Genomic DNA, 16,273 nt, shown 5'->3' with positions numbered 1-16,273 from the left:
CCCCCCCCCCCCTTCCACCTCCCCTCCCTCTTTATCCCTCCCCCCAACAGTCCGAATAACACTTACTCTTTGATTCACACACCCTTTGTCCCCTTTATATCCTCTAGGTGTGACCATTCTGGCGCCGCAGGATTATGTCTACCTCAAACATCTTCTATGTTTATATCACTAGACTAAAAATACGTAACTGATAGTAATAACAAATAATTAATTTACAAGAGGTATAGTAGCAAATGAATTATACTTGTAAATAAATTGAATATTAATAACATGTACAAGAAAAGTTCAGAATAAAAGTTATTTGAAATGCAAGAATGCATACTTTTTAGAAATTAGTTGGAATGAACACACACTCCCTGTTGGCAAACTACCTACAGTTTGTTACTGGCAAGTGATCTTGACCATACAATGTGTGTGTTGTAAGTCTCTGGACCGACTGGAATAGGAGTCCTTACAGGCAGTCCTCGCTCTAAAGTGTTCCAATGATGAGATGAAAATTGTAGCTCAATCAGTGGCTGAGTTGAGATAAGTTCAAATGAATTGATGGGATAAGATGCTGCTCTTTGCCACAGCATTTTGTTATCAGTAATGTCTCGGATGGTTTGATAACATCATGATGGTGATTGATGCCTTTTGTTGTAACTAAAGTGACCACAGGAATGTCTTACATCATTATTCTGGACTCCAGGCTGTCCGAAGGTCGACTTGACCAAGAGTTTATTTATTTATTTATTGAGAACATTTATATCACACATATTCCCAACATAGCAGGCTCTATGTGGCTAACAACAGTTAGAGAATTTACATCATACCAATGCAAGGATGGGACAGAGAATAAGGATCAACTGAGGTGGGGGAACAACAGGGGAAACAGCAAGGGATGGCAGGAAGTTAAGTAACTATGGAGTAAGTTTTATCACAGAGATAAGTCTTGAGGAGTTTCTTGAACAAAATATGGTTGGAAGTCTCTTTTCATGATAATGGTAGAGCATTCCAATAGCGAGGGCTCATAAGTACATAAGTACATAAGTACATAAGTAGTGCCATACTGGGAAAGACCAAAGGTCCATCTAGCCCAGCATCCTGTCACCGACAGTGGCCAATCCAGGTCAAGGGCACCTGGCACGCTCCCCAAACGTAAAAACATTCCAGACAAGTTATACCTAAAAATGCGGAATTTTTCCAAGTCCATTTAATAGCGGTCTATGGACTTGTCCTTTAGGAATCTATCTAACCCCTTTTTAAACTCCGTCAAGCTAACCGCCCGTACCACGTTCTCCGGCAACGAATTCCAGAGTCTAATTACACGTTGGGTGAAGAAAAATTTTCTCCGATTCGTTTTAAATTTACCACACTGTAGCTTCAACTCATGCCCTCTAGTCCTAGTATTTTTGGATAGCGTAAACAGTCGCTTCACATCCACCCGATCCATTCCACTCATTATTTTATACACTTCTATCATATCTCCCCTCAGCCGTCTCTTCTCCAAGCTGAAAAGCCCTAGCCTTCTCAGCCTCTCTTCATAGGAAAGTCGTCCCATCCCCACTATCATTTTCGTCGCCCTTCGCTGTACCTTTTCCAATTCTACTATATCTTTTTTGAGATACGGAGACCAGTACTGAACACAATACTCCAGGTGCGGTCGCACCATGGAGCGATACAACGGCATTATAACATCCGCACACCTGGACTCCATACCCTTCCTAATAACACCCAACATTCTATTCGCTTTCCTAGCCGCAGCAGCACACTGAGCAGAAGGTTTCAGCGTATCATCGACGACGACACCCAGATCCCTTTCTTGATCCGTAACTCCTAACGCGGAACCTTGCAAGACGTAGCTATAATTCGGGTTCCTCTTACCCACATGCATCACTTTGCACTTGTCAACATTGAACTTCATCTGCCACTTGCACGCCCATTCTCCCAGTCTCGCAAGGTCCTCCTGTAATCGTTCACATTCCTCCTGCGACTTGACGACCCTGAATAATTTTGTGTCATCGGCGAATTTAATTACCTCACTAGTTATTCCCATCTCTAGGTCATTTATAAATACATTAAAAAGCAACGGACCCAGCACAGACCCCTGCGGGACCCCACTAACTACCCTCCTCCACTGAGAATACTGGCCACGCAATCCTACTCTCTGCTTCCTATCTTTCAACCAGTTCTTAATCCATAATAATACCCTACCTCCGATTCCATGACTCTGCAATTTCTTCAGGAGTCTTTCGTGCGGCACTTTGTCAAACGCCTTCTGAAAATCCAGATATACAATATCAACCGGCTCCCCATTGTCCACATGTTTGCTTACCCCCTCAAAAAAATGCATTAGATTGGTGAGGCAAGACTTCCCTTCACTAAATCCGTGCTGACTTTGTCTCATCAGTCCATGTTTTTGTATATGCTCTGCAATTTTATTCTTAATAATAGCCTCCACCATCTTGCCCGGCACCGACGTCAGACTCACCGGTCTATAATTTCCCGGATCTCCTCTGGAACCCTTCTTAAAAATCGGAGTAACATTGGCTACCCTCCAGTCTTCCGGTACTACACTCGATTTTAGGGACAGATTGCATATTTCTAACAGTAGCTCCGCAAGTTCATTTTTTAGTTCTATTAATACTCTGGGATGAATACCATCAGGTCCCGGTGATTTACTACTCTTCAGCTTGCTGAACTGACCCATTACATCCTCCAAGGTTACAGAGAATTTGTTTAGTTTCTCCGACTCCCCCGCTTCAAATATTCTTTCCGGCACCGGTGTCCCCCCCAAATCCTCCTCGGTGAAGACCGAAGCAAAGAATTCATTTAATTTCTCCGCTACGGCTTTGTCCTCCTTGATCGCCCCTTTAACACCATTTTCGTCCAGCGGCCCAACCGACTCTTTGGCCGGTTTCCTGTTTTTAATGTATCTAAAAAAAATTTTTACTATGTATTTTTGCTTCCAACGCTAATTTCTTCTCAAAGTCCTTTTTTGCCCTCCTTATCTCCGCTTTGCATTTGGCTTGGCATTCCTTATGATCTATCCTGTTACTTTCAGTTGGTTCTCTTCTCCTCTCTCACAAAGCAAAAATAGGAGGCGAAGAGCAGTTTGTAACGGAGATTTCTGCAGTTAGGATAGTGGAGATTTAGATATGTGTAAGATGGTTTTATGGAATTTCGGGGAGGGAGATCAATCAAGCTGAACATATAAACTGGAGCAACCCCGTAGACGATCTTGTGGGTCAGGGAACAGACTTTGAATTCTCTCACACTGCCCACATTCCTTTGTTTTGCATCAACTGATAACAGGGCCACAGGTTCTTTTCAGACAGGCATGCCTGGGCAGGTTTTCAATTGCAGCACAAGTTTGAGCAGCAGTCTTTGCTCTTTTCTCGCATTGACCACTACCGATTTCAATAATTTGTATCAGGTGTCCCACAGGTGTAACATGGTCAGTCCATAGGAGCCAACTTTTCAAAATTATTGGGGGTGCTAAGCCCAATGAAAATAACCCCTCCCTGGACACATACAAGGAATTTTCTCAATATTGGGGGTGCTCAAGCACCCACAGCACCCACAGAGTCGGCTCCAATGGGTCAGTCTCTAATACACTGGTTATCTTGTGGCAGAGCTTTTACCCCTACATGTACATATTGAGATCTTTGTCTCCATATGCTTTATGACAAAGACCACTGACCGTTTTAGTAGCCGCCCTCTGGACTGACTCCACCCTGTTTATATGTTTTGAAGGTGTGGTTTCCAGAATTATGCACAGTACTCTAAATGAGATCTGACCAGCACCCAATTATCCTTCTAGCTTTCACAGTCATCTGTTTTGCCTGTTTAGGCCACTTTAAGGTCATCACAAACAATCACACCCAAGTCCTGCTCCTCTTTCATGTGCAAAAGTACTTCACCCTCTAATCTGTAGTGTTACCTCAAGTTTTTGCAGGCCAAATGCATGACACCGTAGTCAAGTAATAGAAAATTACTCCGCCCAGTCCCTCTGAAAAGGACAGAAAATCACCTAGCTTAGTAATTCCTCTGGATGCGTGTCTAGGGGAAGACAACACTATTTGGGATCATACAGGTTCTCAGCGGTGGTTGTCCCCCAATGAAGAAATATGCCAATGTGTAAAACAAATATATATTTTTTATTATTATAGTATACTAATAATGATAATTAGCAAACTTGAAAAACAAGCATAAAAAATAAATACTACAACAAAACTATATCAAAGAACTAGCTAAGTATTACACAAAATAGATCTCTGCATATATTCTGTTACAGTACTGATAATTCCTGAGAAAAGACTTCAAAATCAGCAAATATATTAGGCTGATAAAATATACCCCTGAGAGCTAACTCAGTCCTTTGCAGGCTAAAACACAGACTAAATCTTGACCATATAAGTACCCCGATCATGCTCACCCTTAAGACTGGCTGCTTCCTTTGGAGTGTTGTCCATGTGGTAAGAGATGGGGGTTCTCCTCCCAGGCCCAAGCCGGGTTACTAGCAAGCCTCTTCAGCAGCAGCTGAAGGATGTCGGAAGCTTGTCCAAAAGTCCCTGCCTGACATAGCTTACTGACTTATCTCCATGTGATAAGCTGTAAATATTAACCAAGGCTTCTCTTTATGGCTTGTATACAGAGAGGTTTAGTACTTAGGAGGCACGGGCAAGACTGTCTCTCTCCAGAGAGCTATCAGATTTTCCTTTTCGCTTGCCAAAACGATTCTCACTTTATTCCCTTCACCAAGCCCAGTACCAGCATGGTGGCACTGGTCCTCAAGTGACTGTTTTGGACCAATCTGTTCTTACATGCCTATATATCCAGCAGATGAAGGGCAAGCCTTGGGGGGGCCCATGATTCTTACAGATATCGTCCAAATCACTGCTGGCACCTAGAAAGGTTGCTAGCAAGGCTTGTCTCATTCTTGTGTTGGTGTAAATCTATCCTGTTATCGGCTTCACTCCAGAGACAAAATGCAGACGTTACTTGAAATGTCAGTGTCAAATGCTTGTTGTCAGATGTAGGAAGCACTGGAGCAGCCATGACAGTTTTGTTCGCAAAAGATGGATCCTGTACAGTTCTGGAGACCACACCTTCACAATGATATAAATAGGATGGAGTCTGTACAGAGGGTGGCTACTCAAATGATTAGGGGTCTTCGTAATAAAACGTATGGGGACAGATCTCAATATGTATACTTTGGAAGAAAGGCAGGAGAGGGGAGACATGATAGAGACATTTAAATACTTAACATATTTATAAATGATCTGGAAATAGGAATAAATGAGGTAATTAAATTTGCAGATGACATAAACTATTCAAGGTTGTTAAAACACATATGTACTGTGAAAAATTGCAGGAAGACCTTAGGACAGTGGTTCCCAAACCTGGTCCCGGAAGCACCCCAGCCAATCAGGTTTTCAGGATATCCACAATGAATAGTCATGAAATAGATTTCCATGCATAGGAAATTAGAAAACTGGGCATCCAAATGGCAAATGAAATTTAATGTGGTCAAGTGCAAAGTGACGCATATTGAGAAGAATAACCCAAATCATAGTTACCTGATGCTAGGGTCCACCTTGTTGGTCAGCACCCAAAAAAAAGATCTAGATGTCATTGTAGATGATATGCTGAAATCTTCTGCTCAGTGTGCGCTGGCAGCCAAAAAAGCAAACAGGATGCTAGGAATTATTAGGAAAGGGATGGTAAATAAGACCAAAAATACTACAGTGCCTCTGTATTACTTCATGGTGCGACCTCACTTTTGAGTATTGCGCACAGTTCTGGTCTCTGTATCTCAAAAAAGATATAGCGGAATTAGAAAGGGTTCAAAGAAGAGGGATCAAAATAATAAAGGGGATGGAATTTGTCTCATATGAGGAAAGGCTAAAGAGGTTAGGGCTCTTTATCGTGCAAAAGAGGTGGCTGAGGGGGAGATATGATAGAGATCTACAAAATCCTGAGTGGTGTAGAACGAGTAGAAATGAATTGAGTTTTTACTCTTTCAAAAAGTACAAAGACTAGGGGACACTCAAGGAAGTTATATGGAACTACTTTTAAAACAAATAGGAGGAAATGGTATTCAGTATTGACGAGTCAGAGAAACAATCAAACTCTGTAAACCTGGAAGGTGTAAAATCAAGCATGGTACCAGATGATTGGAGGTTGGCCAATGTAATGCCAATTTTTTTAAAAGGGTTCCAAAGGTGATGCAGGAAATTACAGACTGGTGAGCCTGACATCGGTGCCAGTCCAAGTGGTAGAAACTATTATAAAGAACAAAATTGCAGAGCATACACATAAGCATGGATTAATGAAACAAAACAACATGGATTTAGTCAAGGGAAATCTTGCATCACCAATCTACTACATTTCTTTGAAAGGGTGGATAAAGGTGAGCCGTCCGATACTGTGGATCTGGATTTTCAAAATGTATTTTACAAAGTACCTCATGAAAGACTCTAGAGGAAATTGGAAAATCATGGAATAGGAGGTAGTGTCCTATTGTGGATTAAAAACTGGTTAAAAGATAGAAAATAGAGTAGGATGAAACAGGCAGTATTCTCAATGGAGAAGGGTTGATAATGGGGTTCCACAGATGTCTGTACTGGGACCGCTGCTTTTTAACCTATTTATAAATGATCTAGATATGGGAATAAATAGTGAGGTGATTAAATGTGCAGATGATACACAGTTATTCAAAGTTGTTAATTCGCAAGAGGATTGTGAAAAATTGCAAGAGAATCTCACCAGACTGGGAGACTGGGTATCCAATTGCAGATGACGTTTAATGTGAGCTAGTGGAAAGTGGTGCATATGGGAAAGAGGAAACCCGAACTATAGCTATGTGAAGCAAGGTTCCACATTAGGAGTCACCGACCAGGAAAAGGATCTAGTTGTCATCATTGATGATATGTTGAAACCCTCTTCTCCGTGTGCGTTGGCGGATAAGAAAGCAAATAGAATGTTAGGTATTAGGAAAGGAATGGAAAACAAAAATGAGAACATTATTCTGGTCACCACATCTTAAAAAAGATATAGTGGAATTAGAAAAGGTGCATAGAAGGGCAACGAAAACAATAAAGGGGATGGGACGACTTCCCTATGAAGAAATGCTAAAGCGGCAAGGGCTCTTCAGCTTAGAGAAAAGACGGCTGAGGGAAGATATGCTATAAGTCTATAAAATAATGAGTGGAATGGAATGGGTAGACATGAATCGCTTGTTTACTATTTCCAAAAATACTAGTACTAGAGGGCACGCAATGAAGCTACAAAGTAGTAAATTTAAAACGAATCGGAGAAAACTTTTCTATGGAATTCATTGCCAGAGAATGTAGTAAAAGCATTTAGCTTAGCAGGGTTTAAAAAAAGGTTTGGATGGTTTCCTAAAGGAATAGTCCATAAACCATTATTAAAATGGACTTGGGGAAAATCCACTGCTTATTTCTAGGATAAGCAGCATAAAATGTATTTGTGCTGTTTTAGGATCTTGCCAGGTACTTGTGACCTGGATTGGCCACTGTTGGAAGCAGGATACTCGGCTTGATGGGACCTTCGTTCTGTCCCAGTTTGGCAGTACTTATGTTCTTATGAAATATTTTTTCACTCAACTTATGTTTAAGCTCTGGAGCTTGTTGCCGGAGGATATGGTAACAGCAGTTAGCACATCTGGGTTTAAAAAAGGTTTGTACAAGTTTCTGGAGGAAAAGTCCATAATCTGCTATTGAGACAGACATGGGGAAGCCACTGCTTGGCTTTAAGCCCAGTACTTGTGACTTAGATTGTCCACTGTTGGAAACAAGATACTGGGCAAGATGAACTTTGGTCTGACCCAGTATGGCAATTCTTATGTTCTTATCTGCAGGGGCTGGTATTGCCATTAAAGAATCATTTAATCTTATATTAAAGTACTAGATTTCTGACCTGTATTTTAATTATATCCCCAAACAAGGAGGTGGATTACATGCTATATCTATTTTCTTTTTCTCTTTTTTTTTTTTTTTCTGTTTTGTGCTTTGTTCAGTTTCTTTAAAAAAAATGACTCCTCTGTACCAGTGAAGCAGATATATTAGTGAAGAAATATTCAATCCACAGAGCTGACAGAGATAATTCTTTTCCTTTAAGAAATGTATATCATGTCAGCTCAAGACCCCCTGTTGATGCTGTCCTGTAAATTTTGAAGAGAATCCACATACATGGAGAACTCAGTAGATCCCACGGAGCGTAAAATAAAAATAAAAAAGGTGGGAATATGAACCAGGCTATCCAAAAACTGGAACCAAAATGAAATTTAAAATAAACAGTGTTTAATAATTTTCAAATTAATGATAATAAAACAATTCCACATTAAAAGTGACTCGACACAACGTTGTGTTTCGGCCAGATGGCCTATATCAGGAGTCTTCAGGAGAGTTCAGTACTTTAGGGACTCCTCATACCCAAGGGATTTCACCCAAGAGGAGCAGTTATGTACGCTAGAGACTACAGGATTCCCGTTTGAGCTGGTTTTTTCTTCACTTTTATGCACCATATTTGCCCCTTTACGAAGGTTTCAAATTAGCCCCTGATGCAGCCCTAGGTGGGCGAAACACGGCCTGTGTCGGGTGATTTGTTCATACACGGTATCTTCAATAAAATCTTTTTGTTGTGATATTGATCTGCTGGCTTTCTTTCCCAGTCCCAAAAGTATTTGCAGGCTGAAAATCCTTGGGTAAGGGAGATCCCTAAAGTATTGAATTTACCAGTGAAGCTGATGCAGGGTGAAATCCCTTGGGTATGAGGAGTCCCTAAAGTATTGAACTCTCCTGAAGACCTTGATGTAGGCCATCTGGCCGAACCACAACGTTGTGTCGAGTCACTTTTAATGTGGAATTGTTTTATTATCATTAATTTGAAAATTAATAATCACCATCCTGTAAATTTTAACCATAATTCTTTGTTTTTGTTCTGTAGGGATATGGTTTCAAGCCAAAATATGATGGGGATGATCTGATGTACACAGTGAAGAATCTTAGACGAAATACAAAGTATAAGTTTAGGGTAAGATTTTCATTACATTTCATATTTTATTCATTAAATTTGCAATTTTGTATAGATACAGTAGCTTTGTAATGCAATGCGAACATATAATTGTATCTAATTTTTAGAAGAAGAAATATGCACACTAATTACTAAATTTAAAATAGTTTTCTTTGACTTCTGGTGACAGCATCAGAGCGATGGCGGCTTTTCCCTGGAGCTGTGATCTGGTCCCCTCTGAATATTGTGTGTAATTAGCACATCCCAGACTCTCTTTCTGTGGATTTCAACTCCCTGTGTTGCTGAACACCGCCTAGCTTTGGAGCCTCGCAGCTGCAATGCTCTGGCACCAATGCTGCATTTAACTCCTAACCCTTATTCACTTGTTCAGAACCCTTATTCTCCGAGGACAAGCAGGCTGCTTGTTCTCACTGATGGGTGACGTCCACGGCAGCCCCTCCAATCGGAAACTTCACTAGCAAAGGCCTTTGCTAGTCCTCGCGCGCCGATGCGCACCGCGCATGCGCGGCCGTCTTCCCGCCCGAATCGGCTCGTGTTCGTCAGTCTTCTTTTGTCCGCGCTCGGGACGGTCGTGTTTGCGCTGTTCGCGCCCCTTAAGTTGACCCTCGCGCGTCTTTTGGCTTTTCGCTAAGTAAAAAAAAAAAAAAAAGGGAATTTCGGAGAAAGACCTTTTCGGTCTTTTTCCCCTTCCCGTATTTCCAGTTTTTTGCCCCGTTAAGTTTACTTTCGTTTTCGGGGTAGGCCCTTTTGAGGCCTCGGTTCGAGTTTTTTCTCTCCCTTTTTTTTGGTGCCTTTACCGCAATTACGAGTTTTGATTTCGCCGGCGTGATTTTTCCGCCCATGTCATCGAAGTCTCCCAGCGGCTTCAAGAAGTGCACCCAGTGCGCCCGGGTAATCTCGCTCACCGATAGGCACGCGTCGTGTCTTCAGTGTCTGGGGGCTGGGCACCGCCCGCAGGCCTGTAGTCTTTGCGCCCTTTTACAGAAAAGGACTCAGGTAGCGAGATTGGCCCAGTGGAACGTGTTGTTCTCGGGCTCTTCGTCGGCAACAGCACCGGGAGTATCGAGTGCATCAACGTCATCAGCGTCAAGCCCTCCGACCTCGGCATCGACTGTGTCGACTGCATCGAGGCATCGACCCTCTGCATCGTCGGTACCGAGACATCGGAAGGCTGCGTCGGTGGTACCGGGACCTCCACTAGTGCTGATGTCGTTGGACGGTGGTGCTTCGACCGGAGTGCAGGTGAGGGCTGTCCATTCCCCTGCTGGTGGCGGTGAGCCTTCGGGTGGGTCTCCCCCTACCCTGAGGGCTCCTGCGGTACAGCCCCCCCCCGAGACCAACCTTCTTCGACCTCGGCCCCGAGGAAGCGACGGCTGGATTCTACATCCTCCTCGTCGGTACCGGGAAGTTCCGGTGACATGCTTCGTTTGAAAAAGTCAAAGAAGCATCGACACCGGTCTCCTTCCCGCATCGGTACCGGGAGCTCTGGCTCGCCGAGGGAGTCGGCACCCAGTAGGCATCGGCACCGGGAGGACCGCTCACCCTCTGTTCAGGAGGTGTCGATGCGCTCCACCTTGGACAGCCCGGAACAGCCTCCACGCCCGGAACAGACTCTGACCTCGACGCCTGCATCGGCTTCTATGTCTTTCTCCACAGCCGCCCTGCACGAGAGTCTCCGGGCCGTTCTTCCAGAGATCCTGGGAGAGCTGTTGCGCCCTTCCCCTCCGGTACCGGGGGTGCTTGCGCCTCCAGTACCGTCGAGTGAGGCGCCGGCTGGCCCCTTGCCTGGGGTGAGGTCTCCGACATCGGTGCCGCTTGCGGTACCAACTGCGGTCGCCTCCCAGGAAGGCTCCCCGACGACGTCGGCGGAGGGAGCTTCGCCGGTGTTGGCGAGGGAGTCTACCTCTCAACGCTCACACCGTAGCCGTGTTTCCACGCAGTCGAGCCGGGCACGGCTTCAGACACAGGTTCATGAACTTGTGTCTGATACCGATGGTGAGGCCTCGTGGGAGGAGGAGGAGGACATCAGATATTTCTCTGACGAGGAGTCTGATGGCCTTCCTTCGGATCCCACTCCCTCCCCTGAAATGCAGCTTTCTCCTCCCGAGAGTCTGTCTTTTGCGGCCTTTGTCCGGGAGATGTCTACGGCCATCCCCTTCCCGGTGGTTGTGGAGGACGAGCCCAGGGCTGAAATGTTTGAGCTCCTGGACTATCCTTCTCCACCTAAGGAAGCGTCCACAGTACCCATGCATCATGTCCTAAAAAAGACACTGCTGGCGAACTGGACCAAGCCTCTAAGTAATCCCCACATTCCCAAGAAGACCGAGTCCCAGTACCGGATCCATGGGGACCCAGAGCTGATGCGCACTCAGTTGCCTCACAACTCTGGTGTTGTGGATCTGGCCCTAAAGAAGGCTAAGAGTTCTAGGGAGCATGCTTCGGCGCCCCCGGGCAAAGACTCTAGAACCTTAGACTCCTTTGGGAGGAAGGCCTACCATTCTTCTATGCTCGTGGCCAAAATCCAGTCTTACCAGCTCTACACGAGCATACACATGCGGAACAATGTGCGGCAGTTGGCGGGCTTGGTGGACAAGCTCGCTCCTGAGCAAGCCAAGCCATTTCAGGAGGTGGTCAGGCAGCTGAAGGCGTGCAGAAAATTCCTGGCCAGAGGGGTAAATGATACCTTTGATGTTGCGTCCAGGGCCGCTGCTCAAGGTGTGGTGATGCGCAGACTCTCATGGCTGCGTGCCTCCGACCTGGAGAATAGGATCCAGCAGCGGATTGCGGACTCGCCTTGCCGTGCGGACAATATTTTTGGAGAGAAAGTTGAACAGGTGGTAGAGCAGCTCCACCAGCGGGATACCGCTTTCGACAAGTTCTCCCGCCGGCAGCCTTCAGCTTCTACCTCCACAGGTAGGCGTTTTTTATGGGGGAAGGAAGACTGTTCCCTACTCTTCTGGTAAGCGTAGGTACAATCCTCCTTCTCGACAGCCTGCGGCCCAGGCTAAGCCCCAGCGCGCTCGCTTTCGTCAGCAGCGTGCGCCTCAGCAAGGCCCCTCGGCTCCCCAGCAAAAGCAGGGGGCGAGCTTTTGACTGGCTCCAGCAGAGCATAGCCGACATCAACGTGTCAGTGCCGGGCGATCTGCCGGTCGGGGGGAGGTTGAAAGTTTTTCACCAAAGGTGGCCTCTCATAACCTCCGACCAGTGGGTTCTCCAAATAGTCCGGCAAGGATACACCCTCAATTTGGCCTCCAAACCTCCAAATTGCCCACCGGGAGCTCAGTCTTACAGCTTCCAGCACAAGCAGGTACTTGCAGAGGAACTCTCCACCCTTCTCAGCGCCAATGCGGTCGAGCCCGTGCCATCCGGGCAAGAAGGGCTGGGATTCTATTCCAGGTACTTCCTTGTGGAAAAGAAAACAGGGGGGATGCATCCCATCCTAGACCTAAGGGCCCTGAACAAATATCTGGTCAAGGAAAAGTTCAGGATGCTTTCCCTGGGCACCCTTCTCCCCATGATTCAGGAAAACGATTGGCTATGCTCTCTGGACTTGAAGGACACCTACACGCACATCCTGATACTGCCAGCTCACAGACAGTATCTGCGATTTCAGCTGGGCACACATCACTTCCAGTACTGTGTGCTACCCTTTGGGCTCGCCTCTGCGCCCAGAGTGTTCACGAAGTGCTTGGCTGTAGTAGCAGCGGCGCTTCGCAGGCTGGGAGTACACGTGTTCCCCTATCTCGACGATTGGCTGGTGAAGAACACATCCGAGGCAGGAGCTCTACAGTCCATGCAGATGACTATTCGCCTTCTGGAGCTACTGGGGTTTGTGATAAATTATCCAAAGTCCCATCTTCTCCCAGTACAGAGACTCGAATTCATAGGAGCTCTGCTGGATTCTCGGACGGCTCGTGCCTATCTCCCAGAGACGAGAGCCAACAACTTGTTGTCCCTCGTCTCGCGGGTGCGAGCGTCCCAGCAGATCACAGCTCGGCAGATGTTGAGATTGTTGGGCCACATGGCCTCCACAGTTCATGTGACTCCCATGGCCCGCATTCACATGCGATCTGCTCAATGGACCCTAGCTTCCCAGTGGTTTCAGGCTGCTGGGGATCTAGAAGACGTGATCCACCTGTCCACGAGTTTTCTCAAATCCCTGTATTGGTGGACGATTTGGTCCAATTTGACTCTGGGATGCCCCTTCCAAATTCCTCAGCCACAAAAAGTGCTGACCACGGATGCATCTCTCCTGGGGGGCTCATGTCGATGGGCTTCACACCCAGGGAAGCTGGTCCCTCCAGGAACGCGATCTGCAGATCAATCTCCTGGAGGTACGAGCGGTCTGGAACGCTCTGAAGGCTTTCAGAGATCGGCTGTCCCACCAAATTATCCAAATTCAGACAGACAACCAGGTTGCCATGTATTACATCAACAAGCAGGGGGGCACCGGATCTCGCCCCCTGTGTCAGGAAGCCGTCAGCATGTGGCTCTGGGCTCGCCGTCACGGCATGGTGCTCCAAGCCACATATCTGGTAGGCGTAAACAACAGTCAGGCCGACAGGTTGAGCAGGATTATGCAACCTCACGAGTGGTCACTCAATTCCCGGGGGTGTGGGGCACCCCCTTGGTAGATCTCTTTGCATCTCGAGCCAACCACAAGGTCCCTCAGTTCTGTTCCACACTTCAGGCCCCCGGCAGACTGGCATCGGATGCCTTCCTCCTGGACTGGGGGGAAGGTCTGGTGTATGCTTATCCTCCCATACCTCTGGTCGGGAAGACTTTGTTGAAACTCAAGCAAGACCGAGGCACCATGATTCTGATTGCTCCTTTTTGGCCGCGTCAGATCTGGTTCCCTCTTCTTCTGGAGTTGTCCTCCGAAGAACCGTGGAGATTGGAGTGTTTTCCGACCCTCATCACACAGGACGAAGGGGCGCTTCTGCATCCCAACCTCCAGTCTCTAGCTCTCACGGCCTGGATGTTGAGAGCATAGACTTTGCCTCTTTGGGTCTGTCAGAGGGTGTCTCCCGCATTTTGCTTGCTTCCAGGAAAGATTCTACTAAGAGGAGTTACTTCTTTCTATGGAGGAAGTTTGCCGTCTGGTTTGACAGCAAGGCCCTATATCCTCGCTCTTGTCCTACACAGACCCTGCTTGAATACCTTCTGCACTTGTCTGAGTCTGGTCTCATGACCAACTCTGTAAGGGTTCACCTTAGCGCAATCAGTGCATACCATTACCGTGTGGAAGGTAAGCCGATCTCAGGATAGCCTTTAGTTGTTCGCTTCATGAGAGGTTTGCTTTTGTCAAAGCCCCCCGTCAAACCTCCTACAGTGTCATGGGATCTCAATGTCGTTCTCACCCAGCTGATGAAACCTCCTTTTGAGCCACTGAACTCCTGCCATCTGAAGTACTTGACCTGGAAGGTCATTTTCTTGGTGGCAGTTACTTCAGCTCGTAGAGTCAGTGAGCTTCAGGCCCTGGTAGCCCAGGCCCCTTACACTAAATTTCATCATAACAGAGTAGTCCTCCGTACTCACCCTAAGTTCTTGCCAAAGGTTGTGTCGGAGTTCCATCTGAACCAGTCAATTGTCTTGCCAACATTCTTTCCCCGTCCTCATTCCTGCCCTGCTGAACGTCAGCTGCACACATTGGACTGCAAGAGAGCATTGGCCTTCTATCTGGAGCGGACACAGCCCAACAGACAGTCCGGCCAATTGTTTGTTTCTTTAGATCCCAACAGGAGGGGAGTGGCTGTGAGGAAACGCACCATATCCAATTGGCTAGCAGATTGCATTTTCTTCACTTACGCCCAGGCTGGGCTGGCTCTTGAGGGTCATGTCACGGCTCATAATGTTAGAGCCATGGCAGCGTCGGTGGCCCACTTGAAGTCAGCCTCTATTGAAGAGATTTGCAAAGCTGCGACATGGTCATCTGTCCACACATTCACATCTCATTACTGCCTGCAGCAGGATACCCGACGCGACAGTCGGTTCGGGCAGTCAGTGCTTCAGAATCTGTCCGGGGTTTAGAATCCAACTCCACCCCCCTAGGCCCATGTTTATTCTGTTCCAGGCTACACTCTCAGTTAGTTGGATAAGTTGTTAGGTCAATCTCAGTTATGTCCTCGCCGTTGCGAGGCCCAATTGACCATGTTTGTTGTTTTGAGTGAGCCTGGGGGCTAGGGATACCCCATCATTGAGAACAAGCAGCCTGCTTGTCCTCGGAGAAAGCGAATGCTACATACCTGTAGAAGGTATTCTCCGAGGACAGCAGGCTGATTGTTCTCACAAACCCGCCCGCCTCCCCTTTGGAGTTGTGTCTTCCCTTGTCTTTGTCTTGCTACATATGGGACTGACGAACACGAGCTGGTTCGGGCGGGAAGACGGCCGCGCATGCGCGGTGCGCATCGGCGCACAAGGACTAGCAAAGGCCTTTGCTAGTGAAGTTTCCGATTGGAGGGGCTGCCGTGGACGTCACCCATCAGTGAGAACAATCAGCCTGCTGTCCTCGGAGAATACCTTCTACAGGTATGTAGCATTTGCTTTTTATCATCCTCACTTTAATATTCCCTTATCTCTTGTTTGTTCTGTCCTAATTAGATTGTAAACTCTGTTGAGCAGGGACTGTCTCTTCATGTTCAAGTGTACAGCGCTGCATACATCTAGTAGCGCTATAGAAATAAGTAGTAGTAGTTGAACTAGTAAGTTGGTAACAGCAAGAGATCAGTTTACCTACATCCTTTGAACTAACCCATTGTTTTCAGATTATCAGATTTTGACCCTTTGCATGAAGAGAGGGAAGATTCGAATGTCTAACAAAGTGATGAATCCATTGTCTTCAGGTTAGAATAGTGGTTTAATTGAATGCAGTGTATGGGCAGACATGATTTAGTGTGCCTGTTCAGCGTAGCCACAATCTGCATCTCATCATAGTAAACAGCATGCTAAATTTGTCAGGTAGCTTGCTGTAAAGTATCAGACTCCTGAGACAATTAAAAAGTCATGGGATAGGAGGCAATGTTCTTCTGTAGTTTATTGGTTACTGGTTATTGGAGAGAAACACAGAATAGGGTTAAATGGCCATTTTTCTTAATAGAGTAGGGTGAATAGAGGAGTGCCACTGGGACCGGTGCTATTTAACATATTTATAAATGATCTGGGAATCAGAATGACAAGTGAGATAATTAAATTTACATATGATACAAAACTATTTAAAGTTCTCAAAACACATGTG

General features: G+C 46.2%; 1 protein-coding gene across 2 annotated transcripts in view; it reads left to right on the top strand.

Annotated features, from left to right (window-relative positions):
• The window catches only part of FNDC3A (fibronectin type III domain containing 3A), a 379,001-nt gene that overhangs the window by 234,421 nt on the left and 128,307 nt on the right, over window positions 1-16,273 (top strand). For both annotated transcript variants that reach the window (XM_030200475.1, XM_030200477.1), the window contains one exon: window positions 8,953-9,039. In XM_030200475.1, the coding sequence (XP_030056335.1) occupies window positions 8,953-9,039 (87 nt within the window). The remainder of the gene's footprint in view (window positions 1-8,952; window positions 9,040-16,273) is intronic.

Source organism: Microcaecilia unicolor, chromosome 4, assembly GCF_901765095.1.
Source record: "Microcaecilia unicolor chromosome 4, aMicUni1.1, whole genome shotgun sequence".
NCBI classification, from domain to species: Eukaryota; Metazoa; Chordata; class Amphibia; order Gymnophiona; family Siphonopidae; genus Microcaecilia; species Microcaecilia unicolor.
Note: the sequence above shows the minus strand (reverse complement) of the source record. Positions and strands in the feature narration are given on the sequence as shown.